Source organism: Vicugna pacos, chromosome 10 (genome assembly GCF_048564905.1).
Source record: "Vicugna pacos chromosome 10, VicPac4, whole genome shotgun sequence".
NCBI classification, from domain to species: Eukaryota; Metazoa; Chordata; class Mammalia; order Artiodactyla; family Camelidae; genus Vicugna; species Vicugna pacos.
Genome location: NC_132996.1, coordinates 11,337,341 through 11,347,533, shown reverse-complemented (window position 1 = coordinate 11,347,533; position 10,193 = coordinate 11,337,341). Strand labels below are relative to the sequence as shown.

The following is a 10,193-nucleotide window of genomic DNA, read 5'->3' as shown; positions in this document are numbered from 1 at the left end:
GAAAGCTGAGGAGCAAAGGTTGGCGTGACACACTGGAGCCACAGTCAACATACACAGGTGACACAGGAAGCCTGTCTCGGGTGAGAGATAGGGTGGTCGCTGCGGGGGAACTTTGGTTCAAGGGGCAGTTGGAGGGAGGGATGTTGGGAGGGTTGAAAGAGAAAATGCACGGAGCTCAGCTGCGCATCGTAAAACCATATACAAACTTCAGTTACTTAGTGTCAACGCTGTCCGGTGGACCCAGCAGCAGCCTGCGTTGAACTGCAACACTGACACCAGGCAAACTTCCCATCAAAGAGAGAAGGCGCTCGCAACCCGAGTAGGAAAATAAGCAGGCGAATAAAGGTATTTGTTTTTTGTGATAGATCTTTCTCCCATCTCTGATTTTCAGCTAACATCTTTCCTGTGGGACTTTGATGTTTTCTGTCTCCTCTTACTTGGGCTCGCTTCAACACCCAATAGGATTCACACTCTTTTCCTTTGCCGTGATTAGATTTTAAAAACGGCCTTCTTCAAGTGGTGATGAAAGGGCCGAGCAGCCACACACACTCTGAAATCTCACAGAAATCACTGGGAACCGAAGATCACCCAACCTGAAAATCTGCGGGTGAGGGAGAAAGTCAGAAGGGAGAGGAGAGAGAGAGAGGAGATGGGTAAGGGGTGGGGGCAAGAGAAAATGGAGAGGCTACTTTAAACTAGAAGGGAGAGGAGCAGCTAAGGACAGAATGAAGGAGAGGGAAGGGAGGTTGAGAGATAGGAGGGCGAGGAGGGTAAGGATGGAGAGAGGGAGGAGAGAAAACAGAGGTCACTTTGAACCACAGGCCAGACAGACAGGTAAGGTGAGGATGCAGGAGAGAAACGGAGAGGAAAGGGGAGGGAGGGGAAGCAGAGGGGCGAGGTCAGGCTAAACTAGGGAAGTATTTGAATTCAGTGTTTTCAAGAAATGCAGTGTTTCTCCTACTCAGGCGCTTCTTCTCATTTACCCAAAACACAGGTCCTGACCAGGCACCCGACCAAGTGCAGTCTGGTCCTGTGAGCGTCGCTGAGCCGGCCCCAAGCTGCCCCCAGCTCGGAGGCAGGGGCCAGCCTGTAAGCAGGCATTCACGACAGGCGGTCAGGGCAGTGACGGCAGCAGGTGTTAAGTTCCCAAGAGAACCTCTCACCAAGCCTGGGGACCACACCAGCTTCCCCGAGGAGAACCCATCTGCTCTTCGAGCTGAGGAGTAAGCAGGAGGTACCAGCGCAGAGAGTGAGCTATGAAAGAACCCGGCAGAGGAGCCAAGTGAGAGCACAGGGCAGTTACAGACCATCAGGCAAGCAAATGCCCCCGCTGGGTGGAGGTGCGAGGATGGACAACAGATTGGGATGGAAAAGAAAATGGGAACCGGATTAACCAGGGTCTGTGTGCTGGGTTAAGGGTTTGGGACTTAGGTCTTAAAGGGTCATCTTCAACATGGGAGTATTATAATCATCTACACCTTTGTAAAAGGTCATCCTGAAAGAAAAAAAAACCTGCAGACAAATGAACTCCAATTAATGAGATGCATGCTCGAACGATTTAGGAGGAAGTATGCAGATGTCTGTGAGGTACTTTGAAATGTGTAAGAAATAAGATTGGTAGATGATGGGGGCAGGATGGTTGGGTAGATCTGTGGCAAAGCAAATAAGAGGAAACTAATAACTGCAAAATCTTAGTGGGTAGGCATATGGGGGTTCCTTGAAAAAGTCACCTTTCCTTATGCTGGAGATTTCTCATAATAAGATCCTGGGAAATTAGATCATACTGACTGCCGCTTGGATAAAGCTTTGGAAATGGGCAAGGGGGGCAGTGGGGGTGGCGGCGGGGAAGGGGGGTTGTAATAATTGAGGCAAGAAATGACACGGCCCAGACAGCAGGGAGAGAAACAGGGATTAAAGAATTTGAATTCCAGAGAGGTTTATAAAGTTCAACTGACCACTCTGGTGATGCTCATAAGACCCACTAGGAACTCCCAACCACCGTTGTCCGCTCCAGCCAGCTCCCGCCTGCAGGTTCTCGCCAGGAGATCCCCGGCGCCCGCTCTTGGCTTTCTGAGTCTGTTCTCTGAACTCCGAGCTGCAGCACCTTGGGCGACCTTGTGCGCAGGGAGAGGGTCATTACTACCGCCGGCTTGGTGCCTGGTCCTAAACCGGGGCGCACCGCTGCTCCTTCCGCTGGTCGGCCCGCCTCCCCCTCCCTCAGAACCCTCTGAACGCCCCCTCGAGCTCTGCTCTTGTCAATTTAGCTGTTTTCTTCTTCTTTTTTTTAAAGAACAAAATTGTTTATGATCAGCAGTTTGAAATGGCTTCCTCTACCGCCAGCTCGGGGTTATCAGCTCTCAGAAAACCTCTCTCTCTCTGGAAGACTCCATCACAATCAGGCAAAAATGAGTTTTCCTCAGGGGCTGCAAACTGCCTTTCTCGTGCACAGACGTCGGCCCGCGGGCTCGGAGGCGGCTCCGGAATCCCTCCCCCGCACCTGCTCGGGCTGTAATTTTAGCTCATTTCCTACAGCCTTGTCCCTGGGACGCCGGCACATCCCTCCTCGCCCTCCTCCCTCCGCGTGAAGGATGTTTACCAGTGGACTTGTTTTCCATGTCAGTGATGTTTCTGCGCTTCATTGCTGGGTTCCTGTCCCTGCCGTGTGCACAGCCGCCTGAAACTTAACGTTAAACCCAAACTCTCTTACGTCGTCCAGCTTTAGGGCCTCTGGGGTATTTGTGAGGCCGTGAGAAGGGACACACATACATGCTCTTTCCCAGCTGAGCAGATGCGGTGGGGAGAGACCCTGCGCTGCAGAGACGCCCTGACCATTTGGTACCAAAGCCTAAGAAAGGAAACTCCTGTCTGCTGAAGGCAGGAATGGCGGAGTGGCTGGGGGGAGACTAGACTATCATCATCGCTCTTCTCAGATAAAGTCCACAAGTGTCTCCGGACACACAATCTGATTACAGCATTTGACTTTCATTTTTTAAAACAGTCTTAACTTGAGACCCTTTCAATCCTGGAGGCCTCCCCCGCCCCCCTTATCTGGTCCTCATGCATCGGATATGGAGTGGTGCCTACCTGAGTTCAGATCCTAGCATGGCCGGCCAGTCCCCAGCTGAGCTGTTTCCCTAGAGTTAAAACCTGGAGGGTGGGCATTCCTGAGGTCACGTGATGAGTAAGCCAGGCCCTAATCAGGAAGCCCCAGCCCAGCACCTAGGTCCTCCAATGGGCTCAGAATTCTGTGGCTGGGGTGAGCCAGCTGTGGAGAATGTAGTTTTCTGGCATGATGAGTAATTCACGTCTGCACATCACCTGTGTGCCTGAATCAACACAGTGTGCTTTCTTTGCTTCAGTGCTTTTAAATGCTTCTAAATGCTTGTACTGTTGTGTTTCCATTTTCTGTGTGTTGATAAAATGCCAGGGATTTTGGCTACTTCTCCTTTGAAGAGGAAACTTGTTACAAGAAACAGGCAAAAAATGGACTCCTTTTCCAGTGCTTTCATCATCCTTGGGGCTCTCCTAAGAGTCCTGGCCACGTCTCCGACCTCTCCTCCTTCATCACTGCCGAGGGCACTTGCAGAATCTCCCACAGGACAGAAGTCTCTGCCTGTAGCCGTTTCCTGGGTTTGGAGGGACTTCTCCAGGTTTGTTTGCCTTGGCTTTGGACATTCAAATTCTTCGGTGTCCGAGCCCCATTTCATCTCTGCATAGCTGGGCTGCTGGGTCTCCCCTCCAGCAGGAAGCTTAGCACCTGTGGGCTGAGAGAGGACACTGACTGTTGTTCAGCCAATGTCCCAGGTCGTCCATCACAGGTAACTGAGCTGATGAAGGGACAGGCAGAGCTTTGGAACAGGGCTGAGAAAGGCTTTGTAGGAGAAAAGGATAAAAATTAAAACCATTTAGACTTACCGTGTACCAAGCTCCACGCCAAGTCGTTTTCAAAAACTTTCTCTTTTCTTTTCTCCAATGATCCCATTAGAACAGCCCTTTCTACAGACAGAGAAACTGACACTTAGAGAATTTAAGTCATCTTCTAAGGTCGTGCAGCTAGCAATCACCAGAGCTGGCTGCAGGGCCCGGAATCTCACCACCGACGTGGTCGGCTTCTCTAGGAAAGTGAAACCCTCCTGCCTCCACCCACAGGAGACCCCTCCACTTAGGTAAGATGGATGCTGTTTAACTGGAACCACCTGGAGCCCTCCTCCCGCCCCTGGACCCAGTAGGAAGCGGAGGGATAATAAATGGGCGGGATCGCAGACATCTCCGCAGCCTCTCAATCTTGAGAAGCGGGAGAGCTGGGCTCCTGCTTTGAAAGTGAGTGTAAAGAAAATGCTCGAAGGAGCAGCATCTTTCCTCTTTCTACCTGATTGTGTAAAATACCCCAGGGCCGCATCTGTGTTTGAAACTGGTGCTGGGGAGAGAGCAGCCTTACATATGGACTTGAGGGTGGGCTCAGAAGCTGGGACTGGGGTCTCCACCCCCTGATGTTTGAAGCTCTAAACTTGAGCTGGGCCACAGGTTTTTAGTTTCTCTGTGATGGCTCCACAGCCGGTTCCTGCAAGGCCTGGGGGCCTGGGCGCCTGGAGCCTGGGCTCGGCTGGGGGTGCCCTGTTTCCCAAGGGGTTGGTGCTTGAGGCAGGATGTGCTTCTGCCCTCTGTTTCTCTTTCCACTGTCTCCCTTTATGAGAACTCCCCGGGACAGAGTTGGAAACAGCGCACAACAGACACCAAGGGAAAAGCCAGCCTCCTCATTCCTGCCTTGGAGATCCGGCTTTGGGTGTGGAAGACAGCTGACTCACTCCCGGCACGCCCCTGGCTCTGAGATGCTAAGAAGGCCGCTGGCCCCCTGCTTGCCCCAGCCTCGTGCTCAGGCTGGGCCTGAGATGAGCTGAGGCTGGTGGAGGCTCTCAGGGAAAGGACTCGGCCAGAGGGAACTGGGGAGGCAACCAGCTGCTTGAGGAGCTGTGGGCCCTGCGTGGACCCCCCAGAGGGGCCGGAGTTAGGGTTGGGTAAGGCCCTGTGTAGAGTCTGGTTACTGAGCGTCTGTTTAGTTACTCACCCAGGTTCAAAGCTCTGAATTCCCAGCCCATGTATCATGGAGATAGAAAGGCTGCCTCTGAGGAGAAGGGCCAGGAAAAGTTCCCCCGGGAAAGCTGGAACCATTTTACCCCCGACCCTCCCTCACCTCGGGACTGGTCTCCTCCCCGCCCTGTCCTCAGTTTCTGCATCTGTATGTCACTGGGGATGAGCGGCAGGCCTTACCAGACGTTTCATGCTGCTGCCTCAGATAACGGTCCTAGAAGCAGCCAGAGGCTCACGGTTGCTTGAGGGGGGCTTGGAGTCCATGCCTGCTCCGGGGATGACGCAGGGAGTGAGCTGACGTGTCCTCTCTGTCACTTCAGCAGGCCATGAGGTGGTGGCGCCAGCTTCTGCTGTGGCTGTGGGCGGTCCCGCCCACGTGGGCCGGGCACGCGCAGCTCAATGTCTGCGTGAACTCCAGGCCCCACAAGCGAGAGCCTGGCCCTGAGGACAAGCTCTACGAGGAGGTATGGAGGCAGACCTGGTGTGGGGGGGGGGCTGGGTCCACAGATCGAGGAAGGAACACAAAGGCCAAGATGGTATCTGAACCTGATCCACCCTGACCCACTCAGTTCCCTAGGCTAGGATTTGGGCAAAGGCCACTGGGTGGGGACTATGATCTGAGACCATAATCGCTGAGTGATTCGAAGTTTCCATCCCTGAGCTGCCCAGCCACTGAGGGAGCAGATGGGGGTCCTGGAGGCCCGTCAGTTTCAGCCTAAATTCCAACAAGCCAGGTCCCCTCCTCTGCCCTGCCACCAACAGCTCCTGGGGAAACATGAGACTTAAGGACCCGTCCCCCAGCTTCTAAAGGCAATTGGCAGTGACGAGGGAGGAGGAGCAGAGCTGGCATGTATACCTGAGCCCTTCTCAGCTGCGGGTGCTCTCCCCCACTGCAACCCCACATTCCCTGAGTTTCATGGGGCTTCCCTGCTGCCCCTCAGGTGCTGAGACCCTGGAAGCCCTGTTCTGGGGGACTGCTCAGCTTGTGGCAGGGAGACCGGTGCGCAGGTGCCCTTTGGGTGTGAATGTTGACAAATGACCGACATTCCTTCCATCCAGCGGTTGCTAGCCTATGTGCATCCCGCTGACCCAGGACTTCTTCTCGGGGACGTTTTTCCCTTTCTAGCCTAGACACTCATCAGCCCCCTGCCCTTACTCCTATGCCTTCGGCTTCTTCCTTTGCCTTCAGTGCCGCCCCTGGAAGGACAATGCCTGCTGCACGGCCACCACAAGCTGGGAAGCCCACCTGGATGTGTCCCTGCTCTACAACTTCAGCTTGGTTCACTGCGGGTTGCTGATGCCGGACTGTGAGAAGCATTTCCTCCAGGCCATCTGCTTCTACGAGTGTTCCCCCAACCTGGGGCCCTGGATCCAGCAGGTGCGAAGAAGTGGGCAGGTGAGGGGAGGAGGCACGTTCATCAACGCCCTGTTCCAGAGTCTGAGCTCCAGGATGCTAGCGCGGACAGGAGGTGCTGTCCCCCTCCAGACAAGAGCAGAGTCAGAGGCCGCTGCTGGGGAAAAGGGATGGAGAGGAAGCCGCCCCAGCCCTGGAGAACGGCATGGGAGGGAGAGTGGTCACGTGAGAACAGTAGGATGAAGGGGTTATTTAAGTCACGTCTTCTGTTGGCAGGAACAGAGCTAGGTGCAAACCCGCCCTTAGCCTCGTTGTTCTCATTTGTAAAATAACACTTAGTGACTTGATAAGAGAGATGTTCAGATGGTACCTGACCCAAGGCCCAGGGCAGCTATTGAGAGTCTTCAAATCGCTGCGTGAGTAATCTTGCCTCTTACTCTGCCTGCACCCAGGTGGACCCGAGGGGGCAGGGAGAGCGGATCCTGGACGTGCCCCTCTGTTGGGAAGACTGTGAGCAGTGGTGGGCCGACTGCCGCACGTCCTACACCTGCAAATCCAACTGGCACGGCAGCTGGACCTGGAGTCGGGGTGAGAGATGCTCAGCTGGGCCGGGGAGGCCCCCCTCAACCCACGGGCAGGTGCAAAGCCCCCTGGGGTAAATGATGGGGAGACGAGGAGTGGTGGGTGGTAAATTGTCTGTGCCTCGATCCCCTTAGGGAAGCACCGCTGTCCTGAAAAGGCCCTCTGCCACCCTTTCCTGCATTACTTCCCCACCCCAGCTGACCTGTGCGAGAAGATTTGGAGCAACTCCTTCAAGGCGAGCCCTGAGCACAGGAACAGCGGGCGGTGTCTCCAGAAGTGGTTTGAGCCCACTCGGGGCAACCCCAACACGGCTGTGGCCCGCCTCTTCACCAGCCCTGCCCCATCCTGCGAGCTCTCCTACACGCTCGGGGCCTTCTCTCTGTTCCTGTCTCTCCTCTCCTGAGCCCCTGCCTCCTTCCACACCCACTCCTGTGCTCCCCAAGCTGTGGACCAGGCAGGGTCATGGTAGCCTCCTTCCTCCAGACCCTTCTTAAATGGAACAGCACTGGCTGGGGGTCAGTGGGACACTGAGGCTGCAGGGGGCTGGTACCTGAGCCTGGCACCTGAGCCTGACACATTTGGTTCTGCTCTGCTCCGCCTTTCTGGCCCAGAAGGCAGCTGGAGGCTGGGAGCGCACCGGTGACCATCCCCTCCTACCTTAAGGATGGGGGGGCTCTGACATGGAATTCCAGGCCCTTCTCTTCCAGTGCATGCCCACCCCCAACCTGGCAGAGCTGATGGTGACAGCCCTGGCCTCATGTCCCAGGATGGTGCCCCCAGCAAAACAGCACTGGACCTTTCCTGTCTGCGTGACCTGTCCTGTCCTGGCTTTAGGTCAGGGGGTTGGGCTGCGTGATGCAGGAGCCGGTCTGCCTGTGACACTGAGGTCTCCGGGTTGCTTGTTACTTTCCTGGTCATAATAGACTTCTTAACACGCGCGGGGCCTCTCATCATGTCCTCACAACACCTCTCTGGTGGGAGCACTTACTTTTAACACCCCCTTTTTTTTCGCCATACAAAAGACCTCAAACCAGGGCAACCACAGGGATACCAAGATTGAAGCAGCTGCCTGGCTTGCTTTTGGCTCTCCCTTTTCTTTTAACCCCAGCATCACAACACACTGGTCTGGAATTCTGGAAGCCCAAGTTCTAATGTCTTTCACCACTTTCTGTAATGGCTTTTGGTAAGTCCTTCCACCTTCATTGAAGATGGTCGTGGCTTCCCTCTCCACGGAGAGTGATGAGAAAGTTGGACCAGATGATTTTAACTTAGAAAAAGGAAGGAGGCAGTAACCGTTTGCTGGGATCCAGTCTGGGCTTCTCGGGCAGTGCCAGGTCCTGAAGCCCGAGGCGGAAGAGTCAGAACTGAACCAGAGACTGGACGCCGAGCTGGCCTTCAACATCCTTCCTGTAAGGAAACTGGCAGCCAACACACCACCTCAACCTCCAGGAGCTCGAAGCCCAGCAACTTCCCAGGATAGACGGTGCCTCCCCACAACTTTTCTTGGATAAAGAGAGGCTTCTAGTATGTCTGCAGTTGAGTTGATCAGCATTTTTTTTTTTAACAGTTCTTCATTCTTGCCAGACGCCAGCCAGCCCTGTGCATCAATTAAAAGCCACCACTGTCTCTCCCACACTGATCTTGAACATGCTCATTCACTGCACAAAGCTGGTTATGGGCAGGGCCCTTGCGTTCTAAAACCAACAAAGAGAGTGTCCTGCCAGTGAGATGCTTGGAGTCTGGAGAAGGAGGCAGCAGTGGTGACACAAAGCACTTGGCTGGAAGTCTGCAGGAACTCCTGGGCTGGGGTGGGGTCCTAGGGAGGCCTGACAAACGGGGTGAGGATCAGCCCCAATAAAGAGGGGTCCCTTCATTGAGAACAGGAAGGACGTGTGAGACAAAATTCAGCTGAGTCCCCAAGGCATGATCTACAGGAAGGAGGACCTCTCATTGCTCTTTGATCAATCAAAAATACACATGTAAACTTTCTCTGAGGACTGGATGGAGTAGCAGGGTGTGTGCTTGGTAATAAAGCTGAGAGTTTCATGATTCTTTCTTCTTTGTATTTTTAGGCATAAATAAAATTAGTCATAAAGTAGGGTTAAAATTGAGACGGACAAAAGACTAGTCCTGGGAGCTCAAATAACTTACTATTTATGGATTTCTTTGTGCCTGAGGTTCTGCTAAGCTCCTCACACAGGTTTCAAGTACTGGAGTGAAACAGTCAGATTTGCAGTTAGATTGCTTGTTTTAATCAGAGCATCCATATATGGGACTAAAACCCCTAGATCAAAGGATCTCTAACATAGAGGAACAGAGCCCCAGCCAGCCCGCCCCTCAGTCCCAGGGCCCCTGCCCTAACCATTGCTGGATTTAGCTATGAAAAAGTTACCAAAGGTGGTGGCTTATCTGTCTGCCACACATTCCAACTTTTTTTTTGCTCTCTATTCTGTTTGAGTTTTTCAACTTAATCTTCCAATCTTTTTAATGTTGGCAATCCATTTTTAATTTCCAGGAGACTTTTTTTTTTCCTATTCCCTTGTTCTTCGCAGCCTGCTGCTTTTTTAAATTATTATTTTATGGATGTAATATCTTTTCATATTATTTTATGGATGTAATATCTTTTCAAACCTCACTGAAAATCTAATTAGAATGTTTTAGAGCTTGTTTCTATTCTCTGAATGACCCGTTTCCTCCAAGGTCAATCTTTTCTGTTTGTCTTGATTTTTCTCTATGTGGCTGGTTTCCTGTGTGTCCTATGACCTTGGCTATGTGTCCATATTTAAGAATGAGGGGCTGGGTTGATTTTTTTTTTTTCTAGCCAACCAGTCTAGGTGTCCTCGAAAGTTGTAAATGTGGGTCTTCTTTTCCCTGACTAGCAACGCTGATGGGGAGTTCTGGGTACGCGGGGAGGGCTGGTTAACTGCAAGACTTTGCTTCAGAGCGTGGAAATAGATAAACACCCACCAAATGAGAACAAGCAAAGGCTGTTTACTCAGAACTTGCTGTAGCAAGGGAGCCAGCCACCATCACTAGCATTTTGCAGGGACTCAAAGGAGAAAGTTTGAGGATGGAAAAGAGAGAAGACTTCACATGTGCCCTGATTAGAGGCTGTTGACACGGGGAAGCTGGAGATGGGTTAACTAGAAGCATGTGATCGGTTAGAGGT

General features: G+C 52.9%; 1 protein-coding gene across 1 annotated transcript; it reads left to right on the top strand.

The window, feature by feature from the left end:
- The first annotated feature begins 5,414 nt into the window (after positions 1–5,414).
- On the top strand, positions 5,415–7,552 carry IZUMO1R (IZUMO1 receptor, JUNO). The gene is made up of 4 exons (XM_072969770.1): positions 5,415–5,552; positions 6,278–6,484; positions 6,895–7,030; positions 7,159–7,552. The coding sequence occupies exons 1-4, from the start codon at positions 5,415–5,417 to the stop codon at positions 7,425–7,427; spliced, it is 750 nt and encodes a 249-aa protein (XP_072825871.1). The 3' UTR covers positions 7,428–7,552.
- The last annotated feature ends 2,641 nt before the right edge of the window (positions 7,553–10,193 follow it).